The sequence below is a fragment of the Coccomyxa subellipsoidea genome (assembly GCF_000258705.1).
Source record: "Coccomyxa subellipsoidea C-169, whole genome shotgun sequence".
NCBI classification, from domain to species: Eukaryota; Viridiplantae; Chlorophyta; class Trebouxiophyceae; family Coccomyxaceae; genus Coccomyxa; species Coccomyxa subellipsoidea.
In genome coordinates this window covers 2,131,115-2,149,977 of record NW_005178041.1, presented here as the reverse complement: position 1 = coordinate 2,149,977, position 18,863 = coordinate 2,131,115, and the positions used below count along the sequence as shown (strand labels likewise).

At 56.0% G+C, this 18,863-nt stretch overlaps 4 protein-coding genes across 4 annotated transcripts; 2 read left to right on the top strand and 2 right to left on the bottom strand.

Moving 5' to 3' along the window:
• Positions 1–118: 118 nt before the first annotated feature.
• On the bottom strand, positions 119–5,145 carry COCSUDRAFT_64601 (protein serine/threonine phosphatase 2C; the record flags this gene model as incomplete). Its single annotated transcript, XM_005651154.1, has 10 exons — positions 4,942–5,145; positions 4,523–4,687; positions 2,257–2,403; positions 1,947–2,084; positions 1,671–1,820; positions 1,161–1,457; positions 768–949; positions 542–623; positions 294–377; positions 119–127 (listed from the first exon to the last, which is right to left on the bottom strand). The coding sequence occupies exons 1-10, from the start codon at positions 5,032–5,034 to the stop codon at positions 119–121; spliced, it is 1,347 nt and encodes a 448-aa protein (XP_005651211.1). The 5' UTR covers positions 5,035–5,145.
• Positions 5,146–5,374: 229 nt separating this feature from the next.
• COCSUDRAFT_59186 (hypothetical protein) lies at positions 5,375–11,883 on the top strand (the record flags this gene model as incomplete). Its single annotated transcript, XM_005651153.1, has 11 exons — positions 5,375–5,505; positions 5,705–5,876; positions 6,003–8,164; positions 8,306–8,399; positions 8,672–8,932; positions 9,072–9,269; positions 9,496–10,015; positions 10,212–10,426; positions 10,837–11,047; positions 11,304–11,493; positions 11,649–11,883. The coding sequence occupies 11 exons, from the start codon at positions 5,375–5,377 to the stop codon at positions 11,881–11,883; spliced, it is 4,389 nt and encodes a 1,462-aa protein (XP_005651210.1).
• Positions 11,884–12,546: 663 nt separating this feature from the next.
• COCSUDRAFT_21827 (hypothetical protein) lies at positions 12,547–15,978 on the top strand. The gene is made up of 10 exons (XM_005651152.1): positions 12,547–12,651; positions 12,817–12,874; positions 12,986–13,149; positions 13,256–13,436; positions 13,640–13,945; positions 14,076–14,172; positions 14,294–14,459; positions 14,747–14,893; positions 15,063–15,230; positions 15,434–15,978. Exons 1-10 carry the CDS (start codon positions 12,589–12,591, stop codon positions 15,629–15,631), a joined length of 1,548 nt encoding a protein of 515 aa, XP_005651209.1. The 5' UTR covers positions 12,547–12,588; the 3' UTR covers positions 15,632–15,978.
• Positions 15,979–16,579: 601 nt separating this feature from the next.
• Positions 16,580–18,141, bottom strand: COCSUDRAFT_39694 (hypothetical protein; the record flags this gene model as incomplete). Its single annotated transcript, XM_005651151.1, has 4 exons — positions 16,580–16,762; positions 16,908–17,021; positions 17,223–17,430; positions 17,747–18,141. The coding sequence occupies 4 exons, from the start codon at positions 18,139–18,141 to the stop codon at positions 16,580–16,582; spliced, it is 900 nt and encodes a 299-aa protein (XP_005651208.1).
• Positions 18,142–18,863: the final 722 nt, after the last annotated feature.

The following is an 18,863-nucleotide window of genomic DNA, read 5'->3' as shown; positions in this document are numbered from 1 at the left end:
CACCAGGTAGATCAGAAGAGCGGCGCGAGCTGCGAGTGTTCCTGCGGCTGACATCACTGTCTCTGTCCAGCGACGTTTGCACCTGTGGGCACTCACCACATTAGTCATGCCCTGATCGTTACCTGCCCTGCAGAACATACAATGGCCCCAAAGACCGAGCCGGGACTGTCTTCAAGCATCCCTGCTGTACATGTCTTGTTATAGATTGCCCCACTTAGAGATCATCTGAGGCCTTTGCGCCCATATGAATTTGATAATATTGACAGATCACAAAGGTGTCAGTGAGGCTGAACCTGCGTGATAGCTGCCAGGATCGACTGCCCTCCCTCTGCTGTCAGTTTCCTGCCAGAGGCACTTCCTGAGGGCGCCTTGGGCAGCTGCACAATGGTACCTGCATGTGCACATTCATCTGCTCAGATACTTTGTCTAAATGCATCTTCAGAAAGTCCCTGGCAGGGTAGTCGAGAAGACAAAAAGCAAGAAGCCAATTCCTGGGCTTGCCTCTGGCGCGGTTAGGGGCGCGAGTTGGGGAGTGGGGCACGGGTGCTGTGGCAGCCTGCGTCGCATTGGCTGCCACATCGATCTGCTGAGGCAAATCCACCAGCGGAGTCCCCGACATGCGCCTGTTTACCAGAAAACCACCATTATTCACTTGTTCAAGTTTGTTCTAGATGTTTTCCCAATGTTTTCCCTCTCCATCAAAATGCGTGGTTTATTGATGCCACAATAGACATGATGTGTCACAGCTGCTCTGTTGAGTGTAGCACAGGGCAGCATGCCTGCTGATGGATGGCCTGCTGATGCCAGCAGCGGCAGGGGAGGGAGGCAGTGGCGCCGGAGTGAGGGCGCCTGGCTTGAGGTTGCCGCGCGTAAGGAAGCAGACGATGGCAGTGCAGTCGTCCACGCCGCCATCCTCCTCTGCCATCCACTGGTGCCGCGCCGTTTGGACCTGCACGTAACTATCACTAGACAAACTGCTTCTCATGGCAGTGGCAGTGCAACCACAATAATCATTTGACTTCTTTTACAAGGCTCCCCAACCTAATGCATGTATACAAAGGGGCTGTAGCTGCGGTTGTGGACTACAGAGGCATGTTCTCCCATTATCTTAGCTGTAATATGCGGATGCCCAGATGGCATATTTGGGAGACAGTGCGCACCAGCAGTTTGGCAATCTGGGCGGGCAGTGCGCCCTTCTCGGCCTCTGCATGCACGATGCCGACAATCTCGTCGTTGCTCATGAATTCGTAGATGCCGTCGCTGCACAGCACCAGGTACTGGTGCTCTGGCTCCAGAGTGATCTCCAACACATGCGGCTGCGCAATGACCCCCACGCTGGAGGCAATTGTGTCCCCAAAGGCCCTCGTCATTGACAGCCCCGGCGTGTCTTTGTCAGCCAGCCACACCCGCGTTGGCCCCATCTGCTCCCCTCCTATTGTGTAGGGCTCCAGGCGACCCTGGACAGTAGATTTTTTTTATATGCACAGTAGATGTCACGCAGCAGGCGGCTCTTCCCATCGAGGCTTTATATGTGAAACACTGTGTGCGGTGCTGTAATGGTATGGCTTGACATGCCTGAGCATCAAAGCCCATGTTGTTTCACGAAATCAGAATGTATGGGCCACTGAGAACAAGTATGGTGAAGCAAAGGTGGATGAAGTCAGGCGCACCCCTTGTGCCCTGATGCGTGCAGCTTCGCTGGGGACATCCGGGATGTGATCGACAGAGAGGGAGACCGAGGAGACAACTCCTGTGCTGGAGATGCGGCCTAGCATGCAGCGCGAGTCCCCAATGTTGGCCACGAGGAGCCTGCTTCCTGCCTGCATGTGACACCCGCTTATTGTCACATAATTACATGCCGAGCAACGTCATCATTGCAGATTTGTCTTCTAGGCTGAAGAGTATGTTGGTGAGGCACTGTGAATAGAACGCTACTATAAGTGAACAAAGAGGGAGGAGCTTGCCTGCAGCAGAGCGATGACACCGGTGCTGCCAGACAACATGGAGTTGACTGTCTTCAGCTTGCGCAAACTTGCATTGCAGGCCGGGAATTGCTCCTCACAGCACTGCTTGAAGCGCTTGGCCTGCAACAATGGCAACCATCAGAACTTCTCTGAGCACTTCAACTTGTCAACAACATTTATCATCATCGTGCACGAGGCCACATCTTGTAGCATTTCTGTTGCGCCAGCTTGTCCGGGCATGTATGTGCTTAAGCAACCAGGCAAGAATTTGTGATGAGATGCTCTCCCATACCCTGAAGGCTGACGAGTTGGCCATCAATCCCGGCAGCGTTGCTGCTACATGCCTGGAAACTTTGTCACCCTCCTGCCCATGGCCGTCAAAGACAGCCAGCAGTAGATTGTTCTGACCTCCCAGGCCCTCATGGATCACCCAGGCATCCTGCATTTGCAAACAAAGTGAGCAAATCCTTCAAGGAGAGCAGCCGCTGCATGAGCACTTCACAATCAAGGGCAGGATGGCTGCAGTTCCCGAGCACCTGGTTGTCTTTGGAGCAAGCGTCTGCATCCAGGCCCGCGCAAGAGTAGGCTGAATAGACTACAGTGAGACACTCTGCCTGTGCACCCAAGCTGGTTCTTCAGACAAAAGCACTGGCGCAGTAGACAGCCACTTCGAGAAAAAGTGACATTTTTGGAGGATGCTACGATGTCAACCATGTCCAGTGAGGTGTTCATGATCGGACCTGTCCTGGTGCTTGCAGGAAGACAGTTTGGTTCTCAACAGTGGTGATGGAAGAAGATGCACCGACTCCTACGACTGAAGCAGTCCGCACACAGGATAAAATACCTTGATAAATATTTACCATTTAGATACGTTGATCAAGCTGCAGGCGGAACGAAAGTCTAGCGAAATGAACGGGCTGGTAAGGAAGATGCCTTCTTTCACAACTTTTGTGCTGCTGCCACGGTCAACACAGCCGCCTCCTATTGCCAGTGCGGTAAGTCTCTTCAACAGCCTACACACATCACGTCACCATTTGGGATTTTAAAAAGGTCGCTATGAAGACAACGACTACTACGCACACCCGTGACCAATCTCTTACCCTGAGGCTTGTGACATTCTAAAGTTTGCTCGATGTTTCTTGGAAACTCTCCCCCGTCCAAATGGCGTCCCAAATCTTCACCCTCTTACCACAGATATCCCGAAAAGGCGAAGTCAATGGGTAATGTAACCGCAACCGTAACCGTTGTGGAACGCCGTTGTGGCCTGCCAGGCCAGAAATGCTTGTCCAAGGAACATGTCTTGACGTATTCACTCGCCTCAACATTTGCAATCATCTGCAGATTGAGTCGCTGATAGTACTCCTGTCTTGGGCAGATGTACTCACAATGACCAGTTGTAGGGTCACCTGCACACGTGCAGGCCCTGCCAGGGCCCCAATGAGCCACCGCGAGGTGGTAGCTCAGGTGCATTTGTATACAGGCTGCCGCTAGCGCCCTGGGGACCCACTGCGCCTGGGAAGCATGATGGCAAGGCATGGCATGCAGTGGGCGGTGAACAGCCGGCAGCCCTGTTGCCCCGCGCACGTGCAGTGACATGGCCACTCAGCGGTTGAGGACCACTGCACGGGGACAGCCTGCAGAAAAAATGCTGTCAATCTTGAGCATTAATTGCATAGATAGGTACCATACGCATGTACCACCGGTAGCCTTGTCGGATAGCAGCATAAGATCATCATAACTATTATGGGGACTGAGGACTGCAGATGCAACATTGTGGTGCTGACATGCATTTAGCGTTCATCCACCCATTACACCCATTTGTGCCTGGCAACTTTTCATCGTGCTCGCAAGGGTGACAGCTATGCTCCTGGGCTAGCGTTGGCAACAGCCCCTACATTATAAATGACGTTGCAAACGCACATCACCACATTGGCAACAGCCCCTACATTATAAATGACGTTGCAAATGCACATCACCACTAGTATCAATGTACACACCTGCATCCTATACCTGACATGATCCAGGCTTTTTCCACACTTAAATCTGCAAGACAGCGCAGAAGGCATACCGCCTAGCAGTTCCTATCACAAGGTCTGTGGTTGATAACAACCAGGACCTAACAATACAAAGAAAGCCAGCAGATACAAGAGAGCTGCGCAACAGTACTCCTTGTCGTGCAAAAATATCAAGAACCTAGTTCACAATTGTGATTCTGATGTCACTCTGTGCAGCACTGCGGCAACAATGTACAACAATGCAGGCAGTCGTTTTGACTGCCATTCGACAGTACTGTTCTGCTGACTGGCTCAGAGCTTGGCGCGAGGTGCGGCTGCATCCAGGATAGGCTGCAGCTTCAAGGCAAGTGCCATGCTGCCTCCAATTTTCAACTTGCGCATCAAGAAAGCCTGCAGCACCACATGATCAGGATGTCACTTGTTGCATGGCCAGGCAACGCACCACTTGTCTCACCGCGACAGCAAGGCAAGAGGCAGGATTCAATTAAACCATTCTTGAAGTCTGGCAATGAGGATCGTTGATGTTGTAATTGTGAATGTCACCTGCTGAGGTCCCATCTTGCCCATGACAAGCTTGACGAAGTTTTCGTCAGAGATGGTGAGGGTCAGGTCTGGCTTGCCCTCTGGTGCACCCTTCTTCACGCTGCGTGAGCCGGGCGTGAGATCCAACGTCCACTTCTCACCATCAATATCAAACACCACAATTCCCTGCATTGCACATGAGCACAGTCAGCACTTTCTGAAGACCTTGTACAGCTGAAGGGTACAGGGCCAAAAGGCACCCTGTCAAGCATCCGAGGCGACAACAAATCCTGCTGAGTGATCGGCAGGCACAAATGATCTGAGAGGGGATAAGAATAACTGAATAGAGATGTAGGGACTTGGCCCATCACCTGCCTATGGGGCTCCTCCAGTGTATTCTGGGGCAAGCTGTCAGCTTATGTGTCAGGAAACCTCCGCACCTTCATCTTTCCCACGATTTCTTCTCCCTCTCCACCCTCGATGGCAGCCTGCAGCTGATCGAACAGAGCAGCCGACGCCTTTTCCTTGCCCATCGCGAGTTTTAATTGACCGATGTTACGTGCGATGAAAGTGCAGAAGAATTGCCACTTATGATCTGCGACGCTGAAAACAAGCTTAAAATCACCCGTCTTCGATGCAATTGGAGTGCGTCTGTGCAGCACTGCTTCCAACACTTCCAACGTTTGGCGCCCGCAGCTACTATGATAGCTGACCTGGAAAGTCACGTGCAGAAAATTATGTAGCATGCAATCTCTGATTCACCAACAGGACATTCAACGTAAGAACTGCACATGAGACGTTCTAGGAGCTCCTCCTGTGGGGCGTTTGAGAGCGTAGAATTTTTTTTAGTCCGTGGCTGATGTGCCAAAGTTGATGGATGTCCCTTTCTACATATCGAAGCGCGTTGACCCGCTGCGTGACCGCAGCATATTCAAAAGAAGAAATTCGGAGGCCCCAAATGCAGTGGCCCATGGCTTCATCACTCCTCAGCCCACAATTGCCCGGTAGGCCTGGATGATAGATGAAGGAAGTGACGTTGGACAGGCGCAACACACACATTCGGATGCTAAAGCAGATGCAGGACTATGTATCCTTGAAGTATTTTAAATAGTTGCAGAAAACCTCTGCTTGAATTTTCTTTGCAGTGGGGGCTTGGTGGTTGAAATAGCCGCAGAAGTGACACAGTTAATGGTTCCATTGCAGACCTTCTGAAGCACTCGATGCCAGAGGCCCTCTCTCACCCTGGACGGCCCCTGCTGCGGGCCATGCCTCACAGCAGCCAGCCTGGTCGCCTCACCACTCCCTGACCAACTCTGCAAGCGAGTTCAACCGCAGCGACATCGCCAGACAGATCAGGGCCAATTTCGACAGCCTCGTGCGCGCTAGTCCCTTGCCCCGGGTGAGCACTTGGGCACCCCTCAGCCTCGACTGCAATCGACTGTCAAAGCCTCTCATTGGGACTCTGATGCCTTGTGTGTCGAATGGCATGGCGTTGATGCAGGCTGTTGAATCGCTGGTGGTGCCAACGGGGGGCACGCCAGTCGCCCACCGACAGCACTGGCGCGCGCAGCCGCCAACCTTTGCCGAGGCAGCGACGACGCCGCTTGTTGGGAGCGGCACTGCGATTGCTCAGTGGGGGGCGGAAAGCGGGCAGCATGCAGCCTGGAGGCCCGTTCCAAGCCCACACCCAAACTTCACCGTTGCATGGCCGCAAGCCAACGCTGGTGTAGCAGTCACGAGTCAGCCGTCTCAACTGCAGAGGCCGCAGCCTGTGAGGGCCAGCCCTGGCCCTGCGAGTGCCGGCCTCCTGCAGAGCGTGCTGGCCGCATCTCCGGCGCCGTCGCGGGCATCGCAGATGCACTCGCCTCTCATAACAACAGCCCATCTTGGCAGTGGTAAAGCCCTGGGATCAGCTGCAGCCCAGGCCAGCCCTGGCACGCCATCAGCACCACAGGGAGGACCAGCTGCCAGTGGATTTCGAGTCCCTCCCAGCCGTGACCCTCGATTGGCTGCGAGAAATGCCGCTGCCTCCCCGGCCACCCCACATGCGCAGACGCTTTCCCCAGTCTCCCAGCAGGACGCGCGCATGCCGCACCGGGACCCCAGGCTGAAGGGCAGTGCGCAGAGCAGCGGGGAGCAGACGCCGGCAGCGCGGCGGGAGCCTGAAGCGAGCCCGCTGGCGGAGTTTCTGCCGGTCGCTGCCGCTGTGCAGTCGCAGGCGGAGCAGCAGCCGGACGCAGAGCAGCCCGACTCAGAGGTGGGGCAGGCTGTGTGGGCGCTGGAAGGGGCACACCTGGCGGGGGATGAGGAGCGCGGCAGGCTGCAGGAAGCTCTGCTGGAGACAGGGCCAGCCTGCCAACCGCAGGACTGCGATGCTGCGCCTGGCACCCTCGGCCCGTTTCCGGATCTGCTGGAGCCCGCGCATGCGAGTGGCACAGGCCCAGAGGAGGGAACATCGGCGCCGGAGGACGCCATGGCGTGCCCTGGCTGGCAGGTGGAGGCATTTCTGAATGACATGGGCAGCGATGAGGAGCCTGGCAGGCAGACAGCGGCCGGCAGCGGCCCCCGAAGAACCCAGGAGCTGCCGTGCAAGGAGATGCAGCAAGACCAGGATGGGCAGGAGGCCAGTGCTTGGTTGAAAGGGCAGGGAGTCGGGCTAGCAGAGGCAGTGGAGTGTGTGGAGCAGCTGTGCGCTGACCTGGACCTTGAGAGGGGCTTAGAAAGAACGTCAGCGCCAACCCATGACCCGGACAGTCTCCCAGCTGCTGAACCCGCCAATGACACACACAATGACGCTCACAACGAGGATCTCAGTAGGGACGTGCCATGCCCCATGCCCCTAGAGAACGCCGCGCTTTTGCAGCTGAGCAGCACATCAGCCCTCAGGCCACCGCTGGAAGAGCGCCAGGATGGGAATGCCAGCCAGCAGGAACCGTCCACTGCAGGGAAGCAGCAGCCGCCCAAAAAGGCGCCCGCGGCAGTGCACAGCCCGAGCGCGAGCCACCGCACAGAGTTCCCTGTCGGCCTGGCAGGGAGCAGCCTGCCGGCTACGAGGCCTGCGACGCCAAAGGCTCCTTTCCATGCAGCAGTGTCCACCCAGGAGCGCTCCTCAGCGTCGGGCCAGTGCAGGACACTGACATCCCACACGCAGCGCCCGCGGCAGGCCCCGCCGCAGCATGCCAGCCAGGAGGCCGCCAACAGCCCCGGCCGGCAGCCGCAGCACGCCGCGAGGCCTGCGCACACCCCCAGCCGGTTCAAGGGCGAGGCGCATTCCGGCGGCGTTGCCTCCAGGCCTGCTGACTCCGCTGGCGCGGCCCTCGACCGATGTGACGAGGCGCTCTCCCTGCCGCATGATACTGAAGTAGAGGCTACGGAGGATGCGGCCGGTACTGCGGCGGAACAAGAACAGGCTTCCGGCTCGGGAGCGCCAGCTGCAGATGCAGGGGAGTGGGGGGGTGTGGAGCCGAGTGCAGGAGAACAGCAAAGCGACTTGGGCGCTGCTGATGGTTTGGGTCGGCAAAAGAAAGGGCGCCGATCAGGAGCAGGTGCTTCTGAGCAGCAAGCAGTTGGAAGCACGCACAGCGACGGGTCTTGGGGTGTCGAGCAGAAGAGCCAGGGAAAGAAGCGGAAGCAGGCTTCTGCTCCTGTGGAACCCGCCAAAAAGTGGGCAGTTTCACTCTGGCTATTTTTCTATGCATGATCTTGTGCTGCCCATGGTTCCTTCTTCAGGATTGTAAATCTTATCTAACTTGCAAAACTGAATGCGCAAGAGGGAGCTCATCCGATCTGCTGACATATTTTTAGGCGGCCAGCCTCTTCTCAGGCAGACCTTACCGCAAAGCAGGAGCAACAGCTTCAGGCCATCAAAGCCGAAGTTGCACCTGATGTAAACCTACAGGTGAGATGTTGTTCCACCTGGGGCAAATGATCTTCTGCCTGACGTTTGGGGAAGCTGACACCCACAAAGCTGTGCATATGCTCTTTGACAAATTCTGCAAAAGTCCGTGCAAGGCAGTTAAATGCTGCGGGTCTGTACCCCACCAGATGCATATCCCCCAAAATCACCCTGGTTTCTGCCCACAATGTGGACTTTGCGACAGATCATGCATGTGTGTGTACCATTATGATGTATACCCATCATAAGACAAGTTGTGGGTGTCGGCCGTGTAGGTGTCCAGGACTGGCAGGGTGCGAGTGAAGCCGCTGGCGTTTTGGGCCAACCAGCGGCTGAGCCGGGACGCGCTCGCGATCGACCAGGGATTCAGCGACCAGCTGGCCCAGCAGTGTCAGAGCTTCGTCCAGCAGCCCAAGCCGCGCTCCAGCCCCACCAACGGCTCCGCTGCCGCCGCTAAGGCACCCAGCAGCGGCCACAGCAACCCTCCCTCGAGCCCCACCCCTAAATCCGCCGCGCCGCAGAAGGGCAGGAAAATGGTACACTCTCCAAGTTCATCGCAATAATTGCAGATAAATTTATGTCTTCGGTGCGCAATCATGCCCTGAATGCCTGTGCTCTGTCGCTTCTTTGGAGAAGCTGTCAGGTGCTGATTTTTGTGTCGTCTGCGTGGCTCAGGTCGAGGGTGTGAGCAAGGGGCTGAAGCGGCCTGCAGTGCAACCCCCTGAGGCGGCCAGACCACCAATCAAAAAGCCCAAACCTGTCAATAGCGGCACAACCGGGAAGAAGCCAACAGGAGAAAAGGACGGTGGTGCAGAGGAGCCGCAAGCTGTGGAGTACTCGAGCAAAGACAAGCTTGCAGTCACAGGACAGCGGGTGTGTGCTGGCTGTCTATCTAATTGACCTCCACCATAAGCTTAGCGTATGTGTCGTGTAAATCTCCAGTGCTACAATTGGCTCTGTCCTGCAAGCTGACAATATGTTTGCTGGAATTGCTCAGGTAAGGGCTGTAAGAAACACGACCTGCGTGGTGTGCAAGAGGGCAAAGAGGGGGTACTGTGGCACTGAGCGGGCGGTCAGAGGCTGCCTCAAACGTGGACAGGGTCAGAATCAGTCGCCTGCAGAGCCTGTCGCAGCTGCGGCTGTGTCGAACGAGCCCACCGAGGCAGTTGAGGATCCCCCTGCAGCCTCGGGACCGTCCAAGGGGAGGACGCTGGGCATCCAAGCACAGCTGGAGGCCCTGTCGCAGAGGCAGCATGCATCCCCAGCCGCAGACAAGGGCGTCGGTAAGGCAAAGGCGCAGCAGAAAGGTAAGCCCGGCAGCAAGCCATCCGGCACAAGGGGCGGCCAAAGCAAGCAGCAGTCATCCGGTAGCAGGGCAGCCACAGAGGAGGGCACTGCAGCGGGTACTGCTGCAGACAGCGGCGGCGGCAGGGATGGTGGTGCGGCAGCGGCGGAAAAACAGCGGCCGGGGCTGCGCAGGCTGCGCAAGGCGACGGCGGCTGAGTCGCCCCGGGAAGACGCGGCTGAGCTGGCGGCGGCCGCGCGCGACCTGGAGGACTACGAGGACGATGCGCAGGAGCTTTCTGCTGCCCAACTGCTGGCGCAGCGCTTCAGCCCCGGTGAGTCATAGATCTTATGACTCAGCTGCATGCACTGCCCTGCTCCATGCTGCATGTCTCTTTCGGCAGCTTGACGAGGCTGCAGTGTCCTCAGAATATTGTTTGCATAGGGACCTTGATGTTTTGAGGTAGCAAGCTCAGGTGCGCTGCATGTTTATATGAGCATGGGGTGCAGCAAGTGTGTCCTGCCCTGCAGCAGGGAAGGGCGAAGGGAAGAAGGCCAAGGCCACCAAAGCCAAGAGAGGGGACGCGGACGGCTCTTCGGGGGCTTGCGGGCTTGATACGCCAGATAGGCAGGGCGACACATCGGCTGCCGCTACAGAGGTGGCCACGCCTGTGCGGGGCCCACAGGGCGATGACGAAGAGGAGGATGCTGATGGCTGGACACAGACGCAGAGAGATGCACTCCAGGTGCAACTTGCACCTGAGCATGCATTTTTCTGGGGGTAGTTCAGGGGGTTGTGGGTGCCCAGTGATGACCAAATGAAGACACAACAAACTCTGACGGGACTTTGGTCGGTACCTATCACTGATGAATATGACAATCATCTTTCGGGACTGAGGGCACCCACAGCCTTTCCAATTGAATATTGCCGGACAATTGGCTTTCACCTAGGCAATTGGTTCATTACATCGTTCCATCGTGTTGGAGACTTTTGCGACATCCCCAGGAAGGTCTTGTCAGGGAGCCCCGCATTCCCTCACCCTGTACATTATGCACATTGTGAGTAGGACACATGTTTACATGCATCTGTTTGGAGTGGATAGGGAGTGAGTTTTGCATCAATTCCATGACTTGTGCGGGCTGTGGTGTGCTGCAGAGGGCGCATGCAGAGGAGGATCCGACAGGGAACGCCTTCTGGCAGCGAGTGGCGCAGCAGGTGCCGGGCAAGGACGCGCAGCAGTGCTTCTCCAAGTTCTGGGCCGGCAACCCCACCCCCGCGCCCTCGCGCGCAGCCGGGCCGCGCGCCTACCTCGACGCTGCCGCCGCTTCATCCCCCCTCGCGCCCCCTGCACGCACCACTGCCGCAGGTGCAGCACTCGGCCCTGCTCCCTGCGCAAGATTTTGTCTGCGACAGAAGCGCTGTTGCAATTTAATTGCCGGGAGGTTTCGTGAAGCTCGGTGCGTTGCACGATTATTTGCTGGGTCCATTTCATGTGATCTGTCGTTGGCTGAATGGGAAAGCCAGGCTGGGAGTCTCACGCATTCAGTGCTTCTGCTGGGCAACTTGATTAGCAACACGCACGCTACTGGATTTCCTCAGTAGTGACTCACTGGCATGTGCAGGCAATGCACGCAAGCTGCCTGCCGCTGCGACGCGCAAATGGGCCAGGCAGGTGAGATGGCAGGAGCGCGCGAGCCAGGATGGCGCTGCAAGCGAGGCGGCTGCTGACGGCAACGCCGCCGACGGCAAGAGCCGACCGGCGCTCAACCCCCACCTTGTGGCTGCCATGCAACGGGCCCAACGCACAGACAAGTAAGCATCCTTTCTCCCATGTCAACAACACTCCTGCATTTATCAGTTCCACTTTCCTCTTCTCTACGGGAGGTATTAGAACCTAGATAAGTTGACAGGGAACTGCAATCATGCCTCGCCGTGCTTGGTGAAAATTTTGAGCGTGTGCATGGCAGGTACATTGATGCCATCATCAGGAAGCGAGGCAACCCGCAGCGCTGGCAGAGCGGCAGCATGGCCAACGGCTCTGGGAGGAGCCAGGCAGAGTCAGCGCCAGCAGAGGTGTCCCGGCGTCCAGCTCTTGTGGACAGTACTGTGGCCGCCATTGCCTCGAGTGCCCAGACGATGCCAGAGTCCGACGACGAGTCTGAGCAAGATGAGTATTGGTCTGGTGACGAGAGCGATGGATAGCTGCATTGCCCAGTCCTGGGAATCGTGTTGAGCCACCTGGGTGCCGCTGGTGGTCCCATGCGTGGGCGAGAATTTGATGTGGCAGATTGCATGCACGCCTGCACGACTGCCACTGGCAGTGGCCTGGCCATGGCCAATTAATTGGTTGCAACTTGGAATTTGGAATCGAGATTTCGTTTGGATTGGCCTGCGTGATGTTGTGTCAGTGCTGGCTTTGCTGAAAGGTCAAGGTGACCTGGCTTTGTGCTGTGACTCAAGCCACGCTGCGTATGACCTGTGCGCCCATGTGCTTCCTGTTGCCTGTCTTGGCGTCGTGGACTTTTTCACGTGCTTGTCGAAGGGCTTGTAGTTCGATGCAGCGTCTTCCGAGTTGACATTGCGTGGTGCACCGTTTTAATGGCTGACTTGAGCAGCTTCCACTTTCGGCTCAAGCACGATTGCTTTGCAAAGCCACCGTCAAATAGTTGTAACCGAGCGTTCACAGACTTGTCAGTAAGAGCACGTTCTCGAAGACAACGTGCGGATCAGCAACTGGCTTGTAGTAATTACCGAAGAGGTGTTGTGGCAGAGGTGGCATCGACCAGCGGGCGTGAGGCTGATGTTAGGTCAGAACAACTCAACCCAGACACCTTGAAACAGACCACGGCAGGGCTGAATGGGGCACTTGACAGGTCGGAGCATGGCAAATTTGTCCATTTCTTTCGGATGGCATCACCCTATATTGAGGGCCATAGAGGACGGACATTCGTCATCGTCCTGCCAGGAGAGGTAGACCCAATCTATATTTGGATGGCTAGCAAGGCCTTTTCACCAGTAACAGAAGACATGTCCCGTCAGACTTGACTATTACATGTATTTTCTTGCTATACTTGAACAATTGAGACCCCCTTTTGCTGCACTTACTCCTATTTGAACCCCATGTGGTCCCTACAGGTCTTCCAAGAAAAAGATAATCTGCACTGTTTTCTGGAAGATGTCTCCCTTCTGCACGGTGCGTCTTGTCTTCAGGTCAGTTGGAAGCCTGCAGCTATGTGAGAATGTCACGCGTGGTTGTCTTAAAGCAAGCAGCAGCTGACTGGTCAGTGGCAGCCCGTGATTTGAGCAGGTCTTGGAATAAGGTTAGTGATCGTGGTGGGCCATCAGCAACAGATAGATGAGCGACTCAAACAGCAGGGCCTGGAGCCTCGGTTTGTTGGTGGATATCGTGTCACGGACGCTACCGCCCTCAGAGCATCTGCAGAAGCTGCGGGACTGACTCGCATGGAGGTGAGCAGACACTACTTCACATTCTGATTGTTCCTTAGCCAGGTCAAAAGCAGTGAGCTCTGGCATCTACTAGATCCACCACAGACTGTTGGGGTGTTCCATGCAGGTGGAGGCGCACCTGAGCAGAGCTCTGTCAGTGCCTGTGGTGCGGCGGCATGCGCGCGGTGGGGCTGACTCATCAGACTGCTTCCACTACGGCCCCGCCGTGCGCATTGTGAGCGGCAACTATGTCACCGGCAAACGGCGAGGAGTGATTGACGGCGTCGATTTTGGGGCCACGGGCTCAGGTGTGTTTTTTCTTTTCACAAGCATCCACTCTTGCAAGACTGCTCAAAAGCTATCACGATCTGCGATAGGTACATCGGCCTCAAGCGTGTTGCATGGTTAATTTTGCCTTGTTGTCACATGGCTCAGACAGAAAGGGATGTCCATTTACAAAACAACCATATGCCCTGCACCATGCTGACTAATGAAGCATTACTGGGCGCAGTGCGTTTTGTGCAAGCGGACGCTGTGAGGCAGCAGCTGGAGTTGGGCCATGTGGTGCTGCTGTCCAGCCTGGCATACTCTGCAGCGGGCGAGGTCCTCAACTGCAACTCGTATGATGTGGCCACGCACGCCGCCATAGAGCTGGGGGCTGACAAGTTCATCTGCGTGCTGGACGGCCTGCCGGACATGCAGCTGCCGCAGTGGCTGCCCCTGGGTGACGCTGAGAAGCTCATCGGCGACCGTGCCCAGGTGCGGCCTGGTGCTCTTATCCTGCAAAGAGAGAGAACCCCACCTAGAGGTCATCTGGGTACTGAAGAGAAAACAGTTACAAAGATACAGAGGAGAAAATGATGAAGTTTGGAAGGAAATGGCTCTACATAGTGGCGTGGATGCTTGCGTTCAGCACAGTGTATGTTGACTGCAGGCTGCTGCAGAAGCTGACGATGATGCCGGCCACGGCGCCTGCAATGTCATGCGCTACACTCAGAAGGCAGTCAACGGCTCCATCAATGAACTGGAGTTTGATCTTGACTGGTGAGCTTTACAGGCGGCAAATCCAACGCCGCACATCAAGTTCACTTCTTGCTAGCGACATTGACCTTGAATGCATGTCTCTGCGCCGTGCCCTGAGGCTGTGAGTGGGGTGGATGTGCAGCTGGAAGGCGATGCACATCCCCACGGGGCTGCTGGCGTCGGTGGTGGCTTGCAAGAATGGGGTGAAGCGCGCGCACCTGGTGAGCGCCTACATTGAGGGCGGCCTTATCCTGGAGCTGTACTCGCGCGACGGCGTCGGCACCATGATCTCCACCGACTTCTATGAGGTGAGCACACATCCAGCCCTTTTTTCCATGACCTTGAAGACTTGCATGCTGAATGCCTTGTTGATCGTGTCTGAAGCCAGGAGTGGACAGCTACAACCCTATGCCAGAACCAGAGAGAGACAAGCCATTCCTTATGGCTGTCTAAAGTGTCGTCTCAACCACAGGACGCCACTGGCCGCGTAGAGAGGGGGGCAATCTCTCCACAGTACGGATGGGCTTATCTAGGTGGCTGAAGTTGCATGGAAACGCATAGTGGTGCCAGATGGTATTGTGCTGATGGTGTGCAGGGCATCCGGCCGGCAAGGCAATCGGACCTGAAGGCAATAGAGGAACTTCTGGCGCCGCTGGAGCGCGCGGGCATCACCAAGCACCGCTCCAAAAAGGCCCTCATGGCCGACATCCCCCACTTCACCGTTGTCGAGCGCGAGTCCAAGGTGCAGCCCTGCCACACGTCTCCCTCCTTGGTCTGGCAAACATGATCGATGACAACCAGCTTGAGTTACTTTTGTCCGTGGGTGTCTGGCTTGTACGCATGCATGCAGATGGACAAGTGCATGCAACACTGGTGATGGCCCTGGAATGATGGGAGTGCCGAATGTGCAGTTGTTGGCCTGCGCGCTGCTGGTTGAGCTGGGTGCGTCATTGGATGGGGTGGAGTGCGGCGAGCTGGCGGCCTTCTGCGTGCACCCCTCCTACAGGGGCTCCGGCCGGGGCGACTCCCTGCTGGACTATGTGGAGCAGCAAGCGCGCGACAAGGGCATCCGCCGACTGGTGTGTTTCTGTTCTGTGCGCGCCGCAGCAATCATGCTCCTCTGTCTGAAGAATTGGTCACTTCACCCCGGATCGTCCCGTTTATCTGGTAGTGTTATCACTCCACTGAGGACCACTCCCAATTGGGCTACTGTTGAGGGTTGATGAGATCTCATTTGAGAGCTCATTTCATCATGCACTGATGTGCTGTATGTTGCGTGCAGGTGCTGTTGACGACTCGCACAGCAGACTTCTTTGAGCAACGCGATTTCCTGCATGCTGGTGTGGCCCACGAGAGCAATCTGTTGCCAGATTCCCGCCGAGCCATTGTGGACCCGGCTCGGAACTCAAAGCTTTACATCAAGGCTCTGTTCGATCTTGATGAGGCTGCTCCCCGTGCTGGGAAACGGATTGGTTTCTGAGGATGCTGCCTCTGCCTGCCTGGGGGCATTGTTTTCTGTGTCAGAGCAATGCATGCATCCCATCACAGCAAGTTCACCCAATTGATGCCACGTATTTGTCCAGGCTTGTTACCAGGCTAGTAATTCAGCGTTTGTTTCCTGATTGCCTTGCCAAGAGTGTGAGATTCAGAACACTGCTGCACGTTTGCAGCACAGATTTCTAATTGTATTGGAATGTATGTTTGAAGTGCTGCCTACCATTCTATGCAGTGCTCGTTGGGAAAGTAGTTGAACTTTTGCTTCTGAATCGCAGTGAGTCTTTGATTGTGAGCTGCATTTCAAGAGTTGTAAGTTGTCGCTCCTGGGACATGAACAGAATGATGACTCCAGCAGTGTCTAGCGTGAGGGTCTCTAATTGCGTGAACGCAACAGCTTACTCCTGTGAAACAGTACTGTTGACAAGCTGCTTTACACACGCTGTTAATTTGGCTGTAACAGCACAACGTTGACGACCTGTACTTCAGCTGCTTTTGTGTTCTGATGGGTTCAGCGGCCAAAAGTTCCAGGTTCAAATGATTGTGAGAAATTATTGTGAGCAATTCAATCAGGTTCAACCAAATGTTCTTGAGGCTGCTCAACACCAGTCGGTGTGCCCCGTTTAAGTTCTGGGCCTGCTCTAGAGATCTGCTGTCTTTAAACACTGTCAATATCATTCTCCGTTTCACTGCTCTGCCTTTCAGCAATCTGCACTACCAAGTAGCACAGCTCCAGCAGTGCAGAACCGCTACTGCCAGGCGGCATGCACATCTCCGCCGCCTCATGGATCTGTTCGCAGCGAACCATGCCAGAATGAGCTTCAGCACCAGTAAACACCTTGCTGTGTCAGCGACCCTCTTTACCACTTCCATGCATGTCAGTGAATCGCATTGATAACCTAAATTCAAATTCAGGATTGGCACAAGGACAGCATTATCGCACCGTCTGGGCTTCTGACAGCTCTGTGTCCTTATAGAAGAGCTGGATCCGCGCTCCTGCCGGCTCGGAGACCCGCTGCGCCACATACTTGGCCAGGATAGCCACAGGCAGCGCCTTGGGCACTCGCAGATATGGCATGTCCAGCTGCTTGCCATCCCCGTTCCCTTCGCCTTTGCCCTGCATAGCAGATAGGCTACAAGCTCCGCAGAAGGCTGTAATCCAGTTGTTTTTCTGGGGTCATCACATCAGTGTTCACCATTTGTTGAGTGTCTAGCGTAGAATTAACTGGAGCATGCAAGGAATGATGGACCACAGAACGCACCTTTTGGTGCAGGAACAGAGGCACCACATCGGCAGGGGGCATCTGCTGCCCTCGCGCGCGGCTGGGCCTTGCACCCGCCTCCGTCGAGAGCTGACCAATCCGCTGCGCCACATACTGCGCAGCACAGACAATCGTTCTAGAGCCGCTCTACACTGGCCATTGCATTCCCTGGCATGCATCTGTGCACAAGCGGCAGGTCTTGAAGGCTGATCACCCAAAAGATGAAGCTTCTTACAGGAATCTATGATGCCATCAGCAGGTCACTCTGACAGAGCCTGGAGGTGCCAAATGTGAGGGTCGTGCCAGGAGGCACACCTTGGGCCGACGCTTTTCATAGTCCTCGAGGATGTGCCGGGGGAAGATCTTGCGCACAAGCGCCTCCAGCACAAAGTCCGGCTGCAGGCGGTGGTGCGCGAAGGGGTTGGCGCCCAGCAGCGTGCGCTCACCCTCTTGGGCACATGCCGGGCAGATGTTGCCGCCCAAGCTGCCCACCAGCTCCGCCTCCACGCACTCCCGGCAGAAGCTTTCCCACACATCGGCCACCATCAAGATCAGCCATGTTTCCTAATTGTCATGGACATATTCAAAACGTGAAGGCCTGACTGGAGGTGCAGGATCTCAGCTGACATGCACGATCAGCAGACAGCATCATTGTGTGTATCTTTGACACATCAGCTTTCCTTAGGTATGCTGCGCTGCTCGCCTGTATCATGCTGTTGGACATGTGTGTTGTAAGAGGGTGTCGGCACCTGTGCATGCATTCAGGCGCGGTGATGGGGTCTCGCAGGATGCTGCGGCACAGGTCACATGCCAGGCACTCCGCCATCTCCTCCACTGACCTCCGCACAACTCCCCTGGCAATGAACTCCTCTGCATCGCCCTCCTCTTGCTTCGCATCCACCCCCGAGACATACTCTGGGGCATGCTGAGCATTCACAGCCGCGCTTGGCTGCATGCATGCATCTGGGCTCATGCCGAATCCGCTTTGAGGCTTGTCAGCAGCTGTGTCCTTCCCACGTTGCTTCGATGCAACTCCCTGGCTGGTCTGACCGCGCCCCCCCTTGGCCTGAGAGTCTGCTCCCGCAGGCTTCACCTCTAGGGACCTCTTTGTGCCACGCGATGCGTCGCTCCTGGCATTCTGCGGCTGACCTGTGCTGTCGGAGGCATGTCTCTCCAAGGTGGCTGGCTTGTCCGTTTCCGCGCCACTCTGCAGCACCTCCCCTTCCTTCCTCATCTGCCCTGGTGCTGTCTCTTTATCTTGATATTTGCTGGCTCGTGCGCTCTTATACAATGCAGGCTGCTTCGGCACTCTGCTCCATGCTGATCACTGCTTGGTTTCTTGCGGCGTTGCATCAATAAACACTGCTGCTGTCCTGGCTGGCATTGGCCACCTGTGAATCTATCTCCTTGCTTGGCTGCTGCTGCTCTACCTGCAGCTATTTCCTCTGTGTGCTCAAGTCGTACTGCTCGCTTGATGCATGCGGATTTGCATGCGAGGGTGCACCTATGTGCACGTCTCAACAGCTCACAGCGCTCGCTTCAGAAGATGCAGGAAGCTGCTTGGCAGAGGAAATTGCCAGGGTCGGGCGATGTGTGATCTCTTTGGTAGGCTGCCTTCACTTCTCTGATAGGGCCACTACTAGGGAGCCCAGTGCTGCTGCCTGGCTGCAACTCTCTGAATGGGTGGCCGCTTTGATGGCAGTAGCGGTGCTCCAATCTCAACACGATCACTGGCGATTACGTGCAGCCCTCACGTCTTGTCCTGATGCCTGGTAATCCTGCGCTTTCTCTCCTCGCCTTCCTTGCAGAAAGAAGACAAAGTCGTCAGCAGCCGCAGAACAGTGGCCCCGCTGCAATCATGTCCACCTTCGTCCATTTGATGCAAAACATGATCCTTCCACGAGCAACTCTATGTCCCGCGTCGCTCAGATATTGACTATTTCCTTCGTGATAGGC

Excerpts from the sequence above, each read along its gene's own strand:
- COCSUDRAFT_21827 (XM_005651152.1), top strand. The coding sequence starts at position 12,589 with ATGGCATCACCCTATATTGAGGGCCATAGAGGACGGACATTCGTCATC. Across the intron at positions 13,437-13,639 it reads TTTTGGGGCCACGGGCTCAG|TGCGTTTTGTGCAAGCGGAC; the intron begins GTGTGTTTTTTC and ends TACTGGGCGCAG. Across the intron at positions 14,173-14,293 it reads CTGGAGTTTGATCTTGACTG|CTGGAAGGCGATGCACATCC; the intron begins GTGAGCTTTACA and ends GTGGATGTGCAG.